General features: G+C 39.9%; 1 protein-coding gene across 2 annotated transcripts in view; it reads right to left on the bottom strand.

Moving 5' to 3' along the window:
- lama5 (laminin, alpha 5) overlaps positions 1 to 20,721 on the bottom strand; it is a 73,785-nt gene that overhangs the window by 807 nt on the left and 52,257 nt on the right. For both annotated transcript variants that reach the window (XM_060894467.1, XM_060894468.1), the window contains exons 43-79: positions 20,372 to 20,502; positions 18,874 to 18,954; positions 18,393 to 18,607; positions 17,573 to 17,673; positions 17,309 to 17,492; positions 17,077 to 17,217; positions 16,573 to 16,724; positions 16,337 to 16,447; positions 15,708 to 15,819; positions 15,403 to 15,573; positions 15,055 to 15,251; positions 13,765 to 13,881; positions 13,444 to 13,598; positions 13,191 to 13,323; positions 11,929 to 12,031; positions 11,550 to 11,663; positions 11,270 to 11,455; positions 10,506 to 10,648; positions 10,228 to 10,404; positions 8,163 to 8,302; positions 7,898 to 8,045; positions 7,405 to 7,538; positions 5,850 to 6,012; positions 5,622 to 5,759; positions 5,312 to 5,472; positions 4,995 to 5,127; positions 3,856 to 3,999; positions 3,634 to 3,764; positions 3,380 to 3,541; positions 3,144 to 3,273; positions 2,882 to 3,039; positions 2,578 to 2,767; positions 2,004 to 2,153; positions 1,765 to 1,909; positions 991 to 1,121; positions 772 to 865; positions 475 to 594 (exon numbers count right to left, since the gene is read on the bottom strand). In XM_060894467.1, the coding sequence (XP_060750450.1) occupies positions 475 to 594; positions 772 to 865; positions 991 to 1,121; positions 1,765 to 1,909; positions 2,004 to 2,153; positions 2,578 to 2,767; positions 2,882 to 3,039; positions 3,144 to 3,273; positions 3,380 to 3,541; positions 3,634 to 3,764; positions 3,856 to 3,999; positions 4,995 to 5,127; positions 5,312 to 5,472; positions 5,622 to 5,759; positions 5,850 to 6,012; positions 7,405 to 7,538; positions 7,898 to 8,045; positions 8,163 to 8,302; positions 10,228 to 10,404; positions 10,506 to 10,648; positions 11,270 to 11,455; positions 11,550 to 11,663; positions 11,929 to 12,031; positions 13,191 to 13,323; positions 13,444 to 13,598; positions 13,765 to 13,881; positions 15,055 to 15,251; positions 15,403 to 15,573; positions 15,708 to 15,819; positions 16,337 to 16,447; positions 16,573 to 16,724; positions 17,077 to 17,217; positions 17,309 to 17,492; positions 17,573 to 17,673; positions 18,393 to 18,607; positions 18,874 to 18,954; positions 20,372 to 20,502 (5,296 nt within the window). The remainder of the gene's footprint in view (positions 1 to 474; positions 595 to 771; positions 866 to 990; positions 1,122 to 1,764; positions 1,910 to 2,003; positions 2,154 to 2,577; positions 2,768 to 2,881; positions 3,040 to 3,143; positions 3,274 to 3,379; positions 3,542 to 3,633; positions 3,765 to 3,855; positions 4,000 to 4,994; positions 5,128 to 5,311; positions 5,473 to 5,621; positions 5,760 to 5,849; positions 6,013 to 7,404; positions 7,539 to 7,897; positions 8,046 to 8,162; positions 8,303 to 10,227; positions 10,405 to 10,505; positions 10,649 to 11,269; positions 11,456 to 11,549; positions 11,664 to 11,928; positions 12,032 to 13,190; positions 13,324 to 13,443; positions 13,599 to 13,764; positions 13,882 to 15,054; positions 15,252 to 15,402; positions 15,574 to 15,707; positions 15,820 to 16,336; positions 16,448 to 16,572; positions 16,725 to 17,076; positions 17,218 to 17,308; positions 17,493 to 17,572; positions 17,674 to 18,392; positions 18,608 to 18,873; positions 18,955 to 20,371; positions 20,503 to 20,721) is intronic.

The following is a 20,721-nucleotide window of genomic DNA, read 5'->3' as shown; positions in this document are numbered from 1 at the left end:
ACTTACATTATCTCATTTTTTATCCAACTGAGCAATTGAGGGTTAAGGGCCTTGCTCGGGCTTAACAGTGACAGCTAAGTGGACCTGGGATCAAACTCGCAACCTTTCGATTAGTAGACAAAATGCACCCTAATAATGTTCCATGGTGATCCATGTTCAGAGATTGGTGGTTTTGGGATACAGTTTACTCACAAAATACATCTAACTGGTAAGTGAACTTGATAAGAGTTCATGCAGTGTGTTGTGTTAGGATACAAAGTGTTACAATCTGGTACTGAAGTGGACTTAATTGGGATTTATTTCATGACTCGAAGTATTACATGATTCAGTTTTATTTTGTGTGTTACAAGCAGGGTTTGTTTGTGCTAAAAAAAATCCCAATCTTCACTGTTAACCATGAACCATGACTTTGCTGAAGTTTTGCACATTTCAGCGCTACTCAATATCGGGGGTAAACATGAGTAGGTAACATACCTGGCACGTTGCCCAGATAGACAGTGACATTGGCTCCATTAGATTTGCTCTGTTTGGGATTGACACTATGTTCACTCATGGCATCCACACGTATCTGGATCACATTTCTCTTCTTTTCAACTATAAAATAGAAAGACAGCATGTAGAACTGCTAAAGCATAAACATAGCTATTATTTTCAGTTTATTTTCAGGGCATCTACAGTATCTTTTCATTTATAGATATATTTATGTGTGTGTATAGAGCATTCCATTCTGTTTAGTGGCTGATGTTTAGTGTTGGGGTTTGTAATACTTACTAAATATACTGTGCCAGTTTCCATCACACAGTGAATCCTCTGGTTTGAGAGAAACTGTAAACTCTCCACTGTCATTGTTCACTAACACAAACACCTGTACAGGCGACACCAGGTCATCATTCAGTTCAACACACAGACACTCAAACAACTGTTAGCAAACTGCATAAGCAGGGGAAATGAACCAGAAGTACAGATCTGCTGCAGGACTGGTGTGCTCACCTCTCCCTGGTTGAAGTAGACAGTAAGCTGCTGACGCTTTTTGACTCCAGCATGGAGCAAAAGGCCGGAGTCTGCTACAGGACGAACTTCCAGCTCCAGCTCCAGATCGCGACCCAGAGCTAGTAACTCATCTACCACAAAGAAGCATGTTATTAAATCGAAATGTCTCACTGGTTAACTGTTTACACTGATAACCCTGTCAGTACCTTGTGTCAGCTAAAGTTTCAACTGTGGAAGGGGTGAGTAAAAATGGTTTGATTTGAAAATAATGGTTACAGAAAAGGAAATGTGGGAGATTAAATCTTGTGCTACAGATATGTGCCCAGTATGCCAAGAAAACCTGACTGTCCCAACTCTCTCAGTGGGATGATGGTATTCCTTTATTTCCCTATCTAATGTCTCTGTCCTAAATCAGCACTTTTGTTGCTTGTGTGGAGCATCAAAATTACTTGTGGGGAAAAACAATGTGATACTTAAAAAGGTTAGAGTTAAGGGTGTTAGCTGTTAATAGCTGAAGAGTATGTCTAGTATGTTAAACTCACAGTAATCAAGTTTTTTTCTGGAAACTGCTTTAAGAGTTAGTAGTGTGATCTGTTGAGAATTGTCTAATATGAATATTTATTATGAAAATGCTGATATTATGCACTTTTAGAGACTCGATTTGACGTAGTCTGGTAAAGTAAGCTTCAGTTCTACTTTTAACACTGCACCAACTGATTTAATTGTTTGCTTTAGATACTCTGTCTGCTTTGTTTGGGACTGGGAGCAGCTTACCAATAGCGATGTGTCCTCCATGGCTGGAAAAATAGACACCTGGTTGAAGGGGCTCCTGGTAACATGGTACCACCCCCACACTGTAGGCGGGGCTTAGCAGCACCTCGCTCACCTTCAGATCCCTTATACAGCCTACAAAACCCACCTAGAGTGATTAAGAAAGACATAAATGAGAGAAAACCTTGTGTTGGGGTCAGCAGACGTGTCCTCAGGACTTAGACATTAATTTTTAGGATTACCTCTGCTGCTTTGTGGTCAGAAGGCAGGCCACCAATGTAAACTGGACCACTCAGTGCATTTTTCTCTCCAGAGAAAGACACCCTCCTGCTCTGCACGTTAATGCCATTTACTATGAGACTGGCCTTTTCTTTCTCAATCCTCACAAACACCTAAAGAAAGATACAGAAAAAAGCAGAAAAGCAATTTTCATTAAATGTATTGATGCCTCCGGAAACAATTAATAGTGCCTTGTAGTAGTATTCAATACTTTGAACTTGTCTTTGAGGTATGAAACCAAATCTGAGAGAAAATCTTGAAAAGTATCTAAGTTTAGTTATTAAAAAAGATCCCAAACATTGAACATTCTGTGAAGCACCATAAAATCCATTATAAAAAAAATCTGTAAGAATATGGTGCAACCGTGACCTTGCCTAGTGGATGTGATCCAGCAAGTCAGTGACCAAGTAAAGAGGAGATTACTCAGTGAAGCAACCAAGATAGTGGCTCTCAACATGATGCTACCACCACCATGCTTCACTGTGTGGATGGTATTCTCAAGGTGACACATGCCTATGTTTTGTCTTATAAACTCACCGTGTGCCACTGATTGTCATTATACTTGGCACTGGTCACAATGCTGAACTTCCTTTTCCCTCCGGTAATCAGCAATTTTAGGTGGCCTTCAGACACAGAGAGTGCTAATGACGCCCTTCCTTTCTCTGGTGCTGCATAGAAGATGAGGCCGTTGGATGAGTTCACGCGAACGGCCATTGCCACGTTAGGCCTAGAGCCAAAATAACAGCATTTGGTTTGAAATCAGAAGAAGTGTAAAGAAGTGAAAACAAATCTAACAAAAACTAAAATCTAAATTCAGTTGAAATATAGCAAAAGAACACACGTCTTGAGGAGGGCTGGAGAATCCAAATCAAATTGCATGTAACTGTGGGCAGATCCACTAAAGTAGTAGGCATTTGGCTCTCGGACAGACAACTCCCCCTGGCAGGAACCTCGGGCACTGCGGCTTTTTGGTGCTCCCTTAGCCTTTTTGTGCTTTCCCTAATGTACGCACACATACACATATATACATATATAAACCATGTACTACAATAGGTATTGCAAGAAGGACCTTAACTGAAATCTAAGTTTATTCAGTTCTGTACCTTGGTGTTTTTAAGGCGTGAAGGTGAGGCCAGTATCTGCTGTGGTTTCTTAGCTGCAGGACATTCCAGTGCAACATCAACATTCTCTTTGGCTAGTAGCAAGTCTACTGCCGTTGGAGATGATGCAGTCCTAAAGGTAATTTAAGCAGAAATAGTGTCAATAATATATGAATGAATGGATTAATTTATTACACATTGTTCATCTCCTGTTGTCCAACACCCTCCTGTTGTCCTACCTGTTTATAAAAATGTTGCGGAGACAGCCGGTGAGGTTGGCAATATCACTGGACACAGGTGTGCCACCAAGATAGACCTCCCCGATCTGTACTTGGAGATCCGTGCCTGGAATTTCGGTGTTAGGGCTGAGTTCCAGCATGTCATCCATATATACACGAAGGCTACACACAGGCAGACAAATAATACTGTATTTCACACATGTCCATGCAGTGATTTTAGTGTTAGGGTGAGAGCAGTGTGTCTGGTGCTGTACCCATTTGTGTTGCTATAGAAAGCCACATAGTGACTCATCTCATCATTGTAGGTCTTCTGTGTTCGGACCTGTTTATTGCCAGCTCTCACCACCACATGGCCATCATCCAGTTGTACCTGACACACCCCACTCTGTGGAGAAAACATATGGCAAACCTTTAGATACAAATCTCTTTAATAGTGTTGTAACATTTGGCTTGAAAAGCTGATCTGTAAAGAGTACCTGAGCCTGGTGGTGGAGTAACAGTGCTTTTCTCTGCTCCGTTCTGAAGCCAACACCAGCATAAAACTGGTCTGTAAGGTCTGGCAGATTGTCCAGCTTGAGGTCCAGATAACTCTGACCTCTAAAATGAGCTTCCCGAGCCACCTGTGCAGTTAACGGTCATGAGCTCATTTAATGATTTCCCTTCAACCATTTCAGCACCAAGGACAGTTCCATATGCATGCCATTTTCTTACAAATGTGACACTTGTTCCTTGATTATCTCCCTGAAAATGCTAAATCAACAGGATAAACTGTTTGAATAGATATTTTGTCATGACCCTCTTAGTCTCTGTAACTGATATGATGTGGGAAGTGTATACAATCTGTAAGAATACATCTGGCCAAATAATGCAGAAAAAGTAGGACACGTGCTGGTGAGTGTCAAATATGTATCTGGGAGGATCAAAAACAGTTCAGATTATATGAAAGAAGTTGGAGTCAGTTATAAAGGCAAAGGCTGGGGATAAATGGATGGGGATAAATCTAAAATTATAAATTATATGAGCTCAAAAATGTCATCCTTTTTTTCTCTATATAATATTAAGGTTTCCACATAACTCTACAAGATCTATAAGGTCTTCAATACCTTATTAAATACCATTATATTAACCTTTTTGTTATTTTCTTAATTTTGTCTTAATGGCATGTAAACATTTGCACTCAACAGGAAAAGGAATATATACAGTTGATATGCTTGAACATACAGTATCCTATTTAGTCACTAAACTGCTGAGACTGTAAGTAGGCTAAAAATTAGCATTGATCATCCCATTTCAAAAATGAAGTTGCTCAGCCCTTTGCTGCTAATACACTCATATGGCTATGGTATGGATTTGAGGTTAGGGCTCTGTGTAGACTCTGAGTTATTCCACACCATCCTTCTTATACCATGTCTTTATATTAACTTCACTTAGTGCACAAGGGTACTGAGGTGCTGGAAAGGTTTAGGTAACTGCAACTTTGCTGCCACATACTTTTGGCCATATAGTGTATAATATTATTAGATGGATGCTTGATATATGTATTTGTAAAGATATTTCTGGAGCCTCTTCTTGTCTAATCCTTGTATTTTTCCAGGTGTATGGATAGTGTTCTCACCAGCAAGTCATCAGGACAACCATAGCTGATGCCTGAAGTCTTCATGCTCTTCAAGTCTATGAAACTGCCCATGGCTTTAATGTTCTTGAAACAGCCCTTTACAGAACCCTGCTTAGGGAACAAACTCTTCAGCCTGTATACACACACACACACACACAATTATGTAGTATTCTATTACAGAATATACACTGCTCACTTCTCCAGAGCAGTATTAAATCTACCCTTATCCCAACACCACGCTCAGTGAAGATTCACATACAGTATCTTTATCATATAATGGAAGTGACAGTAGAAGACATGTCAGGTTCCGTGTTCACCTTTCAGGCATTTGGTCATCAGGAACACCACCCAGGAAGTAGCTTCCTGTGAAACAGGGGATGTCTGTGGAATCAACCTGGTACAGCGGCACCCTTTGTCTTCTCACCAGCAATCTATAAGGTTCAAGTGTTGATCCACGCACAGGAACAATGACCTCTACCTGTACACAAATTATATACACAATTATACATATATAAAAGGCTTCCATTAATATATGAATGAATAAACATATAAATGAATGAATCCAGTCTATGAGTACTATTTGAAATTAGAGAAGACTTGTTCAGCTATACTGTACAAGTGACTTACTAATTTGGCGGTGGTGTCACTGACAAAGAGCGAGTTGGGATCTGTGTCTTTCTGTACCTCCTCCTCCACAAACGTTCCATTGAAGTTGTAGAAGAGCTTCACACGCCCTCCGAGCACTGCCACACACGCAAACTTAGTCTGTGGAGTTGAGAAAGGTCATGGGAGAGCACAGTATTTAACAATGGGGTTCATAATTGTATTGTCAATGCTAATATGCAAATGTCTGACCTCATTGCGAAGCAGGAGCAGAATTCCATTATGTGAGACAAGTTTAATATCCACTTCGAAGCGAGCTTTTGCACACGCAGGCTTCGGAGTAATTTCAGCATAGCCTGTGCCGTCAAAGTATGATGCATCTTCTATCCATGGCTGGGTTACTGGTGGCTTAGGTCTATGATAAAACAGTCATACAATCAATCATGCTTGTGTTGTATATAACAATATACTGCTACTGGACAATCCATTATACAAATGCAGTTTTACAAAGCAAGTATTATTCACAGCCATACCAAAGTTGTATTTAATACTCTTAATATACAACTGTAAAATATATAAGAAATTATTTTTTGCTAGAAATATTTCATTGCAAATCATTCTATTAAAAGTTAAACTTTAAATGAATAAATCTGTATCTGCATTTATACAGTATTTGTATACAATAATAAAAAAAACAATGATAAAAGATACAGTTGGTTTTTGAGCAAGCCCTTAAGAAGCAGGATAATCTTAGGACTGAATGCTTTAATACCAGTACACAATCTCAGAGAGATTTTTTTGGAAAGGTCAAACCTGAAAATTGGCCAAAGTTTCACTAACAGTATATAAATTAACAAGTTACAATACTTTTTGGTGAGCATTTAGCTGGTTAGTGTTTTGCTTGGTTTGCTTATCTTGTCTAGCTAGTACTAGAGACACACCTGAATAAAGCTGAATAATGCTGATTGTGATTTATCAAAATAACCATAATGCTTTCATCCTTCCACAGGACCTTGCCATCTTTTGTCCTCTTCATATACAGTTATGTGGGTGAATGTGATATCTTTTCCCCATGATGTATGGTGGATGCTGATCTCGCCCCAGTGCTGTTATCTTAGCATTCAAATGTTATAATACTGTCTAATCAACAACTAACTGCTACATTAAAGTTCCCCAGTTAATAAATGATTTTAGTTTATGTATCATCTTATGGAGAGATGCTTTTTTAACAGATGAATAAATCTACTGTACATAAAGATTAGGGATGTATGAGATCTTAGTGACTTTAAGCATGGCATGTTCGTTGGTGCCAAACTGGCTAGTCTGAATATTTTCAGATCTCCTAGGATTTTTACACACAACTGTTTTTTAAAGTGTGTGAAAAACAAAAGAGCATCCAGTAAGCAGCATTACAATCGACTTGATGAGTCTGATACTGAAACATCTCTTGTGGTTTTTCTGATCTTTAGCTGTACAGTTTTGTTTAGAGTCGCCAGTGAGCGTTTATAAAGTTACACTGCCTAGCACCAACAGCCATGCCATGGACCTTCGGATAGATATCTGCATGAATAATCAGGTATACATATGTTTCTTTTAAAGTGGCTGGTATTGTGAGAGTATATAAATACTGTCCTTACTACTGTATCATATTTTTGCAAACAAAGAAAAAACAACAATTAAAAACCAAATCCAAAACAATACCTATTCTCTGCATAAAACTTCATTTTATTATCTGTCAGCTCCTTTAATTTTAATTCTTTAACCCTTTAATGTCAATGTGTGCAACCTCCATGTCTACTGTACTCACCGAGGGCAGGGACTGTCTTCAGTGGTGTTAAGCTGAAAGATTTGTTCAAAGTTATAGAGGCTGATCACCTCCTCATTCAGACTCTCAAACTCCATGCAGCCCTTGAAATGAGGCAGCTGCATCTGAGAAGGGGGCTGTAAAGACACAACATGTTAGTCACTATATAGCTAAAGAAGGAATTTTGAATTGGTTTAAAAACATCCCTCCAGACTTTCTTGATTTTGTGATCACAGAAATTAAGCAAACGTGGCAATATTTTGAACAGCTTGCAATTTTTCAAAATGATCACAGATTTTCTTGCAGATTTGAGCCCTGATGCATCACAATGTGCATTTGGCAAAAGCCCTCTTTGATTTATGTGTTCAACATGAGAACAGCTATCATAATTACATGTGTCTTCCACAAAAGAAAGCATAAAAATCTCCACAAGCTGCATTACAAACTTTAAAAGAAATCCTGGAGGGACTTAAATTTTAGCAATCTCAAACAGTACCACAAAGTTACTGGGATAGCCCCCAACGTAGAAGACCGTTTCCTCAGCAGGGAGGTTTAGAAGGCCAAGATCTCCTTCTGCCTCCAGAGCCTGCTTAACTGCTCGCCCCTCTCCTATAGTCATCACCATCTGACCATACTGCAATATCCTAAACACACACAAAGCATGAATATAACACAATTTTCACACATGCTCTCTCTGACAATGAGGACAGGGAACAATGATGATCATAAAGAAGAAAATAAGTACAGGCTATTTTGCTCACCTCTCCAGAAACAGGCTGTTGAATTGGCCATCTGAGCGAACGTCATCTTTAATCACCCCCTCTGCAGTCTTATCCCCAAGATTAAAAAGCCAGTGTAGTCGTGTGCCAGACAGAACCATCCCCATAAACTCCTTACTGGACTACAACACACAGACAAAGCACAATTTTTACATATACACACTTGTTCTATACGCAGGATTTCATATGGATAACACAAACACAGCAACATTAACTTCTACAAAACAAAAACCTCTAGGTTGCAATATCTTTACAGATGATGACGTTAAATGGTATAACACTCAATTACTGAACACTCAACTGCTCCATTAACCCAACCTGCTAAAATAATGTTTAAAACAACACGATAATATTCACAAACTGTATTTTAGGTGGATTACCTACCCTGTGCTCTAACTAATATATGCACAGAAATAGAGATGTACAGTATATGGCCGATGCCGATACACCAGTGTCAGCCAGAGCAGTGGTAGTCTAGTTAATTAACATTATTAAATTGGGCTAAAAATTCTACACGAAACAACCTCTGTTTCCCAACTCTTTTGTGATCAAAGCACTCATAGGTTTCTTTATTCTGAATTTACCAGATTAATAATGAGAAACTGTTACTATCTAAGTGCTCTTATAGTAGAAATTCAAGTAATGAGAGTCTATTATAAGACTATTAGCAGTGTTCTTTTTCATGAATCAATGTTTTTGAATATTTTAAGCCTGTTCTCACTCACTTCCATTTGCTGACTCATTTTTTTTTGTTCCCTAACGTGCCCTTGCCCGTAAGAGCGTTAATGATTCTGTACAATCTGAGATGTGTGGTTCAATACAAACTGAAGGAACTAGTTTGTGATTAATAGGATCGCTCTGGGACTTGCTAATCATGAACAATCAAGACAGGCCATTCATTCAGTTCAGGTGCAACTCTTATGGGTTAGGAGGAGCAGAGGGCATGAAGCAAACGTAACCTTTTAGAGAAGTTGTATATCTGTACACAAAGCGTAATCCCAGTTTAAAAGCAGTGTACGAGCATGAACAAGAATTGGCTGACTCACTGGCGTTGTTCATTCTGTTCACTACAAGAACAGTGTGTTTGAAAAGTGTGGACTTCTCAGTCAAGCTTTATGTGTCAACATTGTTTTGCTCATAGCATAATTAAAATGATTGTAGCATTGAAAACTTCTTCATACAATGTTTGAACAATGTCTCCTTTTCAAATGACCAAACGACTCTCTCAAAACTAAATAAATACCTAAATAGATTGATCAGATCTTCTTTTTGCGGATTATAGATAGATCATGATACGTCTTTTGAAAACTGTTTTTTAATGTATACCAGTGGTCTTCACTATTGTTTTCATGTGAGCCACACTGATAGGACAGAGTCAATAGGAGAGCCACTTTCACCGCAAAGTATGTCAAGTCACATTGCTTTGTTGCTGTTCATTTTGTGCGCGGGATTGTTTGATAAGAAATCGATCCATTTTTTAGTCCGTGTGTACAGTAAACACAAGTTGTTAACTAGCATGAAACACAAACTAGCTTCTGGCAGGCCGCCAAAAACTGGCTATTGCGCAGAACGCAGTGAGTCAGTGACGAGTCAAATAATATATATAAATATATATTATTATTTGTAATAGAGCACATTAGTTTTTCTATGCTTCCCTGATTGTTTTTAATGTTATTTAAATGAAAAATTAATTTTAACCACATGATCATATCATCGTATTATTTACTGCCATGCGAGCCGCATATTAAAGCTTGGCGAGCCGCAGGAGGCTCGAGAGCCGCGCAATGAGTAACACTGATGTATACCTAAAAAGACACTCACTGGCGCCATTTACTGGTGCACTGATGTAACTTGTGGAACGGGTTAGTGAATGAATCAGTGACTGAATCTGAACACAACATCTTGGTAACAAGAATCAAAAGATTTGGCTCACTGGGATGACCAGTTCTAGTAAGTTTGAGGGTTTGGGTGTATTTTCTTATATTTTACTCATGCCATTCTTTTGTAGTTGTATCTACACATGACGAGAGTAAGGGAATTGACTTACATTCTTGTTGCCCAGGTAGAAGACAAACTGGCTGTTGGTATCTTGCCGCCGTTCGCGTATAACTTGTGGGAGAGTGATGTGGAACTTGAGGGAAGTGTAGGCAGCGAGGTCAGCCAGATTACTGGGATTCCTCACCTGCACTGCCGATTTCCCGTTAAACTTCATCGACACGCCGACCTTATGATCAATAGGCAGGGTCATATGAAATGATTGCTCATGTATTTTTTTATTGCATTAATGTTTATTATGATTAAAGTTAGATATGAAGTTTGCAGTACCTTGCTAGCAGCCTTACGGGCCTCAGAAATGAGCTCACGGATTCTCAGGATGTTCTCAGAAATGTTGGACATCTGGATGGAGTGATTCTGCAAGCGGTCCAGCTTCTTCATCAACCGTGGAATGGTATCACTGAGTTCTCCCACTGCACATAACACATGTTTGTCATACTTGGCTCCTTTACACCCTTCTATTCAAGATCAAGTCTCAAGACTTTATACACAGTTTATACACATACACACTTATATACATTATACATCCAGAGATACATCCTATACATCATTTCCTACTCCTCCTTGAAATTAAATAACTGAATTAAAAATAAAAATAGTAAGAAATATGTTTGTTAAATATTTGTTTGGAATGTGTACAAATGTAATGTATAAAATGTGCAGCTGTGTTAAATGTAGTGGCAGTAAAACTACAGTGCAGTAAGGGATCCTAAGGGATCTTTATGGTCTGTGTCATGGTGTCTGATGGCCTGAGGGATGATATTCCTCCTCAGCAGCTCAGATTCAGCTATTAGGCTAAGGAAGTGTTTGCCCCATCAGACAGCTTAGCTAAACAGACAGTTAACAGAGTGTGTAGACACTCTGACATAGCTGACAATTATTAATGCAGCTCATTTTTGCTTACGCTGAAACTCTATCCTTTACATCAAGGACCAAAGGGAAAGCTGTTGGTGCTTTAAAATGTAAACAAAAGCTGCACAAAACACACACAGACATGCAAGCGCAGAAGCACACACACACACACACACACACACCTGAGCTACTGGCCTGGCTGAGTGCATTACTAAAGTCATCATTCGTAATATTGGCTGATCCATATGTTCGGTGCCACTCTTCCAGTTGTTGTTTTATCGGAGCCAGCTTCTCCAGAACATTCGCCACTGTGCTGTTAGCCATCTCTGCTGCCTTTTTAGCTGCCAGAATCTCCTTTGTTGTGTTCTCTATACACACACATAATATAATTGCTCTTTTTCAAATATATCAGTTAAGTACAGGTTTGTGTAGACACTGAACAGAGTTAGTCAAATTGCTGACCTTGAGTAAAGTTGAGGGAATTCTGCACAACTGCCAGATCCTTCAGCAGCTGGTCCTTTTTCACTTCTGCCTTTTGTAGCCGCTTTTTGATGTCCTCAACCTTAGGCTTTACCTCTGCCCGATTTAAATCACAAGTAAACTTGTCAGTGAGTCAGCATGGCTATGATATCTACAATCTTAAAGAATCAAAATAACTGCCAGCTTAGATTCATTACAACAACATTCAACATTCTACAATGCCATATGTAATAACTGTGACTCTTTATCATTAATCTCTGTCTCAGTGCTGATTACTTTGTGAAAAACTGGATAAACTACAGGTTGATAAATGGCTGTGTCCATCCACAGTGAACAAGAGGACACTCAGATAAATCTTTACCTTTAGTCAGGTTCTGGAGAAGAGTTGATGTCTCCTCTTGTAGTGCCACACTCTTATTTTTAAGCTCACTGGCCTGCTGGGAAAAATCCAGGCCTTTGATATCCTGTGCCAAAAAAACCACTAGATCTGATTAACCACACACTTAAGATACATGTGACATCATATACAAGTCATGCTGTCCTTTTTGCCCCTATATACCTTTCTGCCATTATATTCAATCATAATTCAATTAAACTTTGGTTAAACAGGTACATGATGTGTTATAGTATAATATACACTTACCAAGCACTTTATTAGGAACACATGTACACCTAGTCATGTATGCAGTTATATAATCTGGGTGGTGGCACATCTGTTTACCTGAGACTGGGCAGAATGGTGGTGTTAGGGTGGCTTACAGCCAGCTACACCTATGACTACACCTACCAATGTGTCCGACTGCACTAGACAATGCCTGTATTCTCCCCGGGAACCAGCCTCGTCCACGCCCAAGCCCTCACTTAGACAACACTGCACAGCCTCCCCCCTTTCCTGGTATCCTTCACTATCACTCTCCCTATTCTTCCTAAATCAAACTTCCACACTCCGGTTCCTCTGTAGCTTTCTGCACTCTTCCATCTCTTCCTGAACCTGACTCCTTTTCCTCCCTACCCTTGGACCGAGACACAGACGCTTCCGTCTCCTCAGTGGACCTCCTAGGAAGTCTTCATGTCCTTCACTGTGTGTTGTGCTGCGATCGGAGAGAATTAAGATCAGCAGAGAGAAAGTGAAGGAAATTACTACTGGACACACTCTTCCCATATGCTTCTGTCCCTACAGACGTGACTTTTGCCAACACTGCCTTCTAAAAGGAAAAGCTTCTGCAGAAGATCCTCGTAAGATGTTTTTTGTTATTGTTTTGTGTGAACTCGTGTGAAAAGGAGATCAACAGTTTCTAAAATTCTCAAACCAGCCCATCTGGAACCAGCAGCCATGGCATGGGTAAAGTCACATTATTTTCTATGTATTGATGTTTGAGGTGATTCCCTGAAGCTCTTATCCGTATCTAAACTATGCTGCTGCAATACAATTGTGTAGGTGTATAGGTTTTCCTAATAAGGTGCTCAGTGATAGATCAAAATCAATGTGTTTATCTGTGTGAACAATTTATCATCAAGCAATAATCAATAAAGGTCCTGTACTTACATATGAGTGTAATGACATACACAATATACACAATAAACCAGGGCCCCGGGCCCTCCGTGGCCTCTGTATTACATTACCTCCATAGCCTTTCTATTAGCTTCTTTGGCTAAAGTGTCAGCTTCCCGCACGCTCTCAATAATATTGGTGTAAGTGCGTGACGCGTTCAGAGCTCTCTGGATGAAGCTGTCCTGATTAGTGTTGGAAATGACGCTGTTTAAACACAGAAAATCCGCCGTTGAATGTAGCGTCAAAAAACAGAACATGTATTTGTGGTGCAAATAAAGACTTTATAAGGAATAAAAAAAAGTGAACGAGAAAAATCTCAGACACCTTGAGAGGTTCTTGGCAAGCTGATCGAGAAGCTCTGCGTGTTTCTCAGCCGCCTCTACAAGAGGACTTTTCGAGCTGGAGAAAGTGAAATTCTGCACCTTGTTAGTGAGTCGCTGCTTTGCTCCATCCAGCTGAGCAGACATACGCTCATAATCCTACAGTGGAGAACAAACTGCACATAAGAACTCAGAAGCAGACTGGAAGGTCAGTTAAGGTCTCATCAGTTGCCTCAGCATCAATTATATTTGCAATTTATATGGATTTTCTGTCATGGAGTGTGTGTGTGTGTGTGTGTGTGTGTGTGGGCATGTAGAATCTGACCTCTTTGGCATCCTGCAGCATAGATAACATGTCATTGACCTGAGCCACCTCATCTTCTGCCATATGGACCATATCCTCCACTTCTTTCCACTTTGACTTCAGAGCCTTCAGTTTTTGCTAGATACATCAACACAAGCCAGTATCAATATGATGGAGTCTTCAGCTCTGTAAGTATAGAAACTTACACAGTACTTTTTCTAATCAGTCCCTCCAGGATTACACAGATTTTTTTTTTTGCAGAAAAAAATGCTTGATTTTGCTGCATTTTTATTTTTTTAACTTTTCAGAATTTTTTTTTGCTTTTTTTTGGAAAACTACTTAAATTATGTGACACATGTCTGATAACTTTACTCATGTTGGATGTATGCGGATCTAAAAGAGCTTTGGTTGAATGTGTGGGAGATGTGTGTTGTGTTGACGTCACATGGCTTCATGTCTTGGCCCAAATCTGAAGTCATTTTGGAAAATTGCAAGTTCTAAATATCACAGACTTTAGTTTAGTATCAGTTTCAAGGGTTATTATTATGTATTGGCCCCCAGTCCTCTACTAATGGTTCCTGTATTGCTGGCACCAACAGTTACCAACGGGACACAACGCTGGGTCGATTCAACGTATTAGTATTGTGTTTTTTTAATCCAGTTGATATTGCTGTTTTGTTGATAACATCCTTTTTTTGATTTTATATTTTCTTCTAAATCAAAGTTAGCAAAATAATTAGCATAATGTTGATATTGTAGTAATAAAAATAGAAAATGAATCATTGCATGTATTTCATTATGGACAAAAGGAGCATTTTAATTGTGCAATTTAGAAGATGGGGTTAAAAATCACCACTTGAGGTTAAACAGTGAAGTGATGTTAGAATATTACAACTAGATGTTTAGCTACTAATAAGAAACTAATAAGCAAGTGCCTCTTATCACACGCTTATACAGTCACAGGGAAAAGTAACACAAAAAAAAGTCAAATGATGACAAAAAAAAGCATTTGCCTTTGTTTCTTTCTTTTTTGCACTTGTGTTTTTTTGCCTTTGTACATCTCAGGAAGCTTTAAACAGCCAAATAGGATTTGTAGCTGTATTTTTTCAAGCCTTTAGCAATGTACAGTGTAAAGCATAAGACTATTAATACACAGGATTAATTGTTAACCCCAGGTAAAGTATGAGCAGTGTGAAACAGAATACAGATTGAGTTTAGACCCAGGGTTAACTATTTCAGGAGAGAAAAACCCTAGTGTTGTTTGCCAAAACTATGCAGTAAAATCATTTTGGAGTTTTTTGAGTGGTGTACCTTGTAATCTTCCAGCTTTTTCTGGTTGATGCTGTTGTTGTCAGAGGCAATTGTTATGTTCTTCACTGCATCATTAAGGGAGTCTCTCAGTTTCATGAGCTCATTGTTAAACTGATCCAGCTTTTCCCTAATAGATGTCAGTGTATCCTGGTTTGCAACATTCCGGTCAGCCATCTCTCCCTTCACACGTTCTAGCACTACAAATTAAAAATGAAATGGAATTAAAATGAAAAATAAATTGTTGAAAAAACTATAATAATTTAGCAAATTCCCGAAACCCTTCTCAGAATAAATACAGATTTTGAATAGTCTCGCAGCTATCTTAAGCTACAGTATGTTCTCACTCGCCTTTTTTGGCTTCGGTCAGCTCGTTCTGTGCTAAACTCCTTTGGTAGTGGGTGCTTTGGAAGCGCATGTCCTTCAACATGGCCGCCACCTCAGCCAGCTTCTGCGACAAATTGTTCTCCTCTACGTCCTGAGAGTTGTTCTGAGCTGCTCTGTTCACCAGCTCTAAAATGGCTGCACACACAGAGAGACACATCACATCACATCACATCACCAAGCTGCACTCACCAGTTTCTATGATTCAGTGAGTTATTTACCTAGAATGTATTGGTAAATGCTTAACGATATGGTTATACGCTATTCCTGACCTTCTATGTCTTTCATGCTTCCTCTGATGAAGTCCAGCAGGCTCTGCGCTCTCTTGTATGTGGCTTGGGTGTTGTTCTTCAGCTCCTCTCCTTTACCGACTAACATTGAGACCTATAAGATTATTATGGATATGCTCAGCAAACTGGACACAACACTATCACAGTTTTAACAGAGTAGGATATGGGCATTGCTTCTAGCTGAAAAACAAGACATACACAGCCACACTAATGATGCACTAACACTAATATCAACTGTAGAAGAAGCATTTATTATTGTCACATATACATTACAGTACACTGAATTTATTTCTTTGCATAAACCAACTTTGGAGGCAGGGGTCAGCCATGATCCCCTGCAGCAGTGAGGGTTAAGGGCCTTGCTTAGGGGCCCAATGGTGGCAGCTTAGCAGTGCTGATGCTTGAACCCCAATCTTTTGATCAACAACCCAGAGCCTTAACCACCTGATCTACCACTGCCCCTATTGAACTACAGTTAATTACAACTTATAGTCTTATGGTTACTGCTTCAGCAGACATGTGCACTTGTCTTTCATACAGCACTCTAAACTGTGCACAGGACTGGTTTTATAATAAATACACGTCTGAGCACCGACTACACATCTTCATACCTTCTTCTGCAGCTCAGAGATGTCAGAGTCAGTGGTCTGTAGCTCTTGCTCGAGTGTATCTGTGTTCATCCTGCTGTCATCCAGGGTACTGTTGTATTTTTCTATGGAATTCTGGGAAATGAAATTTTGTATGGTTTGAATACTGCTAAAGACATTTAACTGTAATTAGAGCAGACATTTGACTGACTTGGTTTTCCTTCTAGGTGTGTGTGTGTGTTTGAGTGAAAGAGACTCACAGCCACATCCATCACAGACGCATTAAGGTTGCGGAGCTGTGCCCAGGAGAGGGAGCTGGCATTGATGTTCTTTAACTGGTTATCCACAGACTGAAAGTAGTTGCTCACCGTGTCTAGATCTTGCAGTAGCACTCTCACACAGCTATCACATGCTAAACAAATAGACAAACGCACACAGATATACTGAAACATTTCCCTCAAACAAGCTGCCAAAACTTTATACCTGTGTCCTGTGTTATGAAGATCCATTAGGTAAGAATGTGTAAGTTATATCCTGCATGTATATATTCTGTAAAGCTGTTTTGTGACAATGGCTGTTGTTAAAAGTGCTACACAAATAACACTGAATTGACATGAACTGGGTTTATATGAATAGTCAAAGGAAAGAAGATGAAACAAAACAGTAAAATGTATGTGTTTTTTTAAATGTGTGTGTGTGTGCGTGTGTGTGTGCGTGTGTGTGTGTGCGTGTGTGTGTGCGTGTGTGTGAGAATATATACTGACGTTCACAATGGACATCTGCTCCATTAGAGGCTATTATACTGTGCTCATCGATGCAGCGATCGCACTGTCTGCCTGTCAGAGTGTCCGGACACCGGCACTCCCCAGTGCGTGGATCACAGCGACCTCTGTTACATTCACACTCTGAAGCCGGAGACAGACACAAATTAATAAAGGCAAAATATTTATAATACAAAGCTGAATTAATATATTTGTACTTGTAAGAAAGCCTCACTCTTGCAGCCATTAGGACCGTAGTCCCAGTATCCAGGAGCACACTGGCGGCAGTTGGGTCTGTTCACACCTGGGCGACATGCACATGAGCCGCTGACTGGGTCACATGGCTGAACCAGCGCTGCTGCTGCATCACAGTCACACGCGTGACAACCAGTACAAGACTCAAAGCCGAACGCGCCATGCTGAAGAAAAATTAGAAGCTGCTAAACTGGCTTGAAAGAAACAGAATAATAAAACAGTAAGAGAAAGAACAGTAGTTTACCTCACAGTGATCACAGTGGACGCCAGTAACGCCTGGTTTACAGTGACACTGACCCGTATGAGGGTCACACGAGGCCGTTCCACAGGGGGAACAGTTGCATTCTAGATGATTTAAAATAAATCATAAGAAATTGTCCAATATTTTGTCAGCAGATAATTAATTTTACATCTGAACTACTAAACAATGCGTCTCTCCATAAACAATTCACATGCAAATGACCATCAGTTTTTATTTTATAAACTTTCATCCATCCAGTGTCTGGACTGCTTGTCCTGCACATGGTCTCAGAAAGCCTGGATCTTATCCTAGGGTACTCAGGGCACAAAGAGGAGGACAACACATTCACACACCCATTCACACACTGTGGATAGTTTAGAGATGCCAATCAGTCTACGCATGTCGTTGGACTGGGGAAGGAAACCAGGGCAACTGAAAGAAACCCCTGAATCATGAGAAAAACCCGCAGGACTCCAAGGTGGGAACTCCAGAGGTGTGAGGAAAACATGCTAACCGTTAACCTTATTAAAATGTGTGCTTATTCCAGCAAAAAAATTAATTATTCAGTTATGATGCTGCAGTTGCTCTACAAATGAGAATATGCACAAGTACAGCATAGCAAAAATATTACATTGTTTGAGGTGTAAATACCACTACTGTGCTGCTCTCACCAAGTAAAAAGTACATGAAGGTGTATAGTACATTGCTTACAGTAGGAGAAGCAAACAAAGCAACACACCCAATCAGCATGTGGCAATCAGTTTATACACATCTCCTGAGGTGTGAAGTGATTTAAGAAGAATGTGCAAGGCACAGCACTTACTAGTGCAGTTCTTGGCAGTGATGGCATCACCGTAGAAACCGGGAGCACAGATCTCACAGTGGGGTCCCGCTGTGTTGTGCATGCAGCCGTGGCACTCTCCGGTGACTGGGTGGCAGTCGTTGAACAGCATGTTTGGGTCCAAGTTGTCGTTGCATTTGCATGGCTGGCAAGTGCTGCCAATCACCATTGGGTTTCCATAGTAACCGGGGGCACACCTAGAGCAGCGTATGTGTTATAATTATCACTCGCCTGATTAGTTACAGTAAATGAAGCCTAAGCTATACTGTAACCTGTAAACCAGCTTGTTACTGATATGTGATATTTGTTATGTTATATATGAAGATAGCTGCAGTAAGTCTGGGAATAGTTTTGTATGCCACACAATGCTTTAAATGAGTGTAACATATACATCTCAGAGTAGTTCGGGTGGGAATGTTTATTTTTCTATGTGATATGTTAGTGTAGTAAATTAAGATCCCACCTCTCACACTTGGGCCCAGCGTAGCCAGGCATGCACAGACACTGCATGTGATTGGGCTTCTCAACACAACCAGTGGCAAAACTGAAAAGAGAAACCCAGAGAATAAAGACCAAAGTCTAACAGCAGCTGTGTGCAGTGTATAATACAAAACTGAACAAGACACTGAGTGAACATGAAGAAATAGAGTGATATTAAAATGGGCTTTTCACACAACTTTTAACCCTCATCATCGTTCTAAACCCAGCTTTTAACCCAGGGATTAGCAAACCTGTAATCTGGGTTATGAAAGTGAACACATGCCTCATATTACATTCTTTGTACAGTCACAAAATCCCATTCAGGAAACACTTCAACTAGCACTTCTTTCCCTATCCTTTGCATTTATAAAAAACTTTTACTTTTTTTTATAAGTGTAAGGCTGGTGGTCCATTTGCAGCGTTTTAATCGAAACTCGTAAACAGACAGGCAGAGTGAAACACGGCAAACACGATATCGTAGGGCAGGCAGAAATCAGACACGAAAAGACAGGCAGAAGTTCAGGGCAGGCAGCAAACAATCAGAGAATCAGAACACAGAAAATAAGACAAACAGGAAACGCTCAGAATGATTGCTAACGCAGATCGAGACTTCGCACAGGAGTCAAGGTCAAGTTCGTATTTATAGGAGCTGGCTGATAGGAATCAGGTGGTGAAGCAATCAGTGCTCGTGATGGGTGATGGGAGGTGTAGTCCGGAAGCGACTAATATTCCGGAGACGCTTCTCTATGTTGACGGTCGGGGAGCGGGGCAGGTGCGTTGACCGTGACAATAAGAAACATTTTCATTGTAACTTTGAACAATGTTTTAAACTCATGGTATCTTAAGTATGTAACATAGTGAACTAGCATTAATGCATCCAATGTTAGAGATTTAAGCACTTATGTACGTCGCTCTGGATAAGGGCGTCTGCCAAATGCTGTAAATGTAAATGTAAATGTAGTAAGGGAACATAATTAATGACGGAATTGTGATGTGTGAATTGGAGAGACATCAGAAAGGTTTGTTCAGGACAAACTGGATTGCACAGTCAGAAATATTAATGTTTCAGTCAGTTCCTTAAATACTTTTATTATTATGATCTAATGAACATCTGGTTAAACTTAAAACGCAACAAGCTCAAAAAGGTCTAAATAGATTAGAACGCTGTGAAAGACGACAGTAGCTGTTCAGACCCGTCCTTTTTTTTTTTTACTGTGTCAAGCCTCAGTGTTCTCACTCATGCGAGAGCTTAAGAAAAAGCTGTTGTTTAAACCAGCCATGTGCTGTATTTATCAATGTGGTATCAATCATGGCTGTTGACACCAAAAATATACAAATAATAAAGCCAGGGTTTAGGAATGTGCAGGATTGATTGATAACCCTGAGTAAAGAAGGAGCAGTGTGAAACATGATAACCCAGGATGTACAGTGTCCCAGGAAAATGTAAGGAAAGGTGAAGAGAAGACGATAAGGACACTGACTTGTTGGACGCCACCTGCAGTGGGCATGGGCAGCTGCTGCAGGCTACAGCATGGCCATCTATAGTGGTGTTGCTGTGAAATCCACCACGACACTTCTCACAGTGATCTCCAGTCGTGTTGTGACGGCAGCTCTGCAGGAGAAAATACAGATTTTACACGCCTATGTATTATGCACATAATAATTATATATGTGTGTATGATACTCTGTAATGTGTGTGATACTCTAACTGCTGCTGTGTCATTTTAAATTTACTCTACAGAGGGTTAATAAAGGTACATCAATCTCAATCTCAATCTCTCTCTCTCTCTCTCTCTCTCTCTCTCTCTCTCCCACACACACACAACACGGT

The sequence above is a fragment of the Tachysurus vachellii genome, chromosome 19 (genome assembly GCF_030014155.1).
Source record: "Tachysurus vachellii isolate PV-2020 chromosome 19, HZAU_Pvac_v1, whole genome shotgun sequence".
NCBI classification, from domain to species: domain Eukaryota; kingdom Metazoa; phylum Chordata; class Actinopteri; order Siluriformes; family Bagridae; genus Tachysurus; species Tachysurus vachellii.
The sequence above is the reverse complement of the archived record's forward strand: the minus strand, read 5'-3'. Positions and strand labels throughout refer to the sequence as shown.